General features: G+C 65.0%; 1 protein-coding gene across 1 annotated transcript in view; it reads right to left on the bottom strand.

Moving 5' to 3' along the window:
• The window catches only part of FAM20C (family with sequence similarity 20, member C), a 51,791-nt gene that overhangs the window by 10,327 nt on the left and 40,149 nt on the right, over window positions 1-1,315 (bottom strand). The window contains exons 10-12 of the mRNA XM_005860844.2: window positions 1,093-1,174; window positions 380-439; window positions 1-135 (exon numbers count right to left, since the gene is read on the bottom strand). Coding sequence (XP_005860906.2) covers window positions 1-135; window positions 380-439; window positions 1,093-1,174 — 277 coding nt within the window. The remainder of the gene's footprint in view (window positions 136-379; window positions 440-1,092; window positions 1,175-1,315) is intronic.

The following is a 1,315-nucleotide window of genomic DNA, read 5'->3' as shown; positions in this document are numbered from 1 at the left end:
TCCAGGGCCTGCAGGTGCGGCTGGAACAGCACCGGCGCCACCCGGTCCTGCCGCAGGGACTCGGCCATCAGCAGGCTCAGCTTGTACTCCTCCTTGGCCAGCAGCTGCAGCCGCAGGTAGGTGGACTTCCGGATCCTGCGGGAGGGAGGGAGAAGGCGCAGCTGACGGGCCTCAGGTGGGGACAAGCCGAGGGCGAGTGACTCCCCGGCCCTCAGCGCCCTGCCTCTCAGAGGCACAACCAAGGGATGGGTGGTCCTGGGGGCCCCGCAGGCACCCATCACCCCAGGCAGACACTGGGGGAGGGGGACGGCCTGCTCACGGCGGACATAGGCCCCCACTTGGCTCAGCACGCTGGCTGAGCAGGGCGGAGGGCAGGTACCTGCAGCATTGTTGTAAAGGCACCAGAATGGAAAGCTCGTCATGGGAATATTTTCCAAACCTGCAGGAAGGAAAGCAGATTGTCCAGGGGTGGCCGCAGGAGCCCCGTGGGCAGAGCCTGCGGTCCAGGCAGCCACAGGGACAGGAGCCTGTGGTGAGCTGACGCAGCTCCTGGGGCAGCAGGTGCCTGCGTTCTGGGCAGCGAGTCTGCAAGGTCCTAGGCAGGCTGAGTGGACGGCGTGGGGGTCAGCCGGGTCCGCACAGCAGCACCTCTTACAGCTGGGAAAGCGTGACCCCCACCTGTGAACCTCCAGGTGCCCAAAGCTGACTTCCGAGGCATCAGGCACACGCAGCCCTAACCATCTGAAATGGGGGTCCCCCCATGCACACCCCCTTCCCCGTGCACCAGGGACACTGTCCCTCATGGCCCTGACCGGGAGAGCCGATGTCCCCGCCTGCTGCCCCAGATTCCTCCTTGCAGGGCAGACGCCCCTGCCTGCTCCTCACAGCCCTGCTCTTCTTGGCCAGCAATCTCTTTGGGCCTCAGTTTCGCCAGGACATGTGGATAGAGCAGAACCCAGCCCATTGAGAATTAGGTGAAATAAGGTCAGACACCCTCCTGCCCATGGGGCCCGCATCAGAGTGGACCTTGGGGATGGCCCTGTCCCTCCCGTCTGGGCGGGGCTCCAGGAGGCGGGCTGCGGCCAGGCTCACCCTCTCCCGTTGTCCAGGTGGATAATGAAGGTGTCGTTCCCAAACTTCTCAAACGTCTCGTAGTGATGGCGGTCCATGTTCCCTGCGGAGACACGCGACCCTGGTCATGGATGACGCCTGCGCGCGGCTTCGAGGCGGCTTCCTTCCCTCCCGACCCCGACCCCAAGCCCTCATCACGAGCGAAAGCAGGACTCGGGCCTCTTCAAACTGCGGCCGCAGCAGC

Source organism: Myotis brandtii, unplaced genomic scaffold (genome assembly GCF_000412655.1).
Source record: "Myotis brandtii unplaced genomic scaffold, ASM41265v1 scaffold1408, whole genome shotgun sequence".
Lineage (NCBI taxonomy): Eukaryota > Metazoa > Chordata > Mammalia > Chiroptera > Vespertilionidae > Myotis > Myotis brandtii.
Note: the sequence above shows the minus strand (reverse complement) of the source record. Positions and strands in the feature narration are given on the sequence as shown.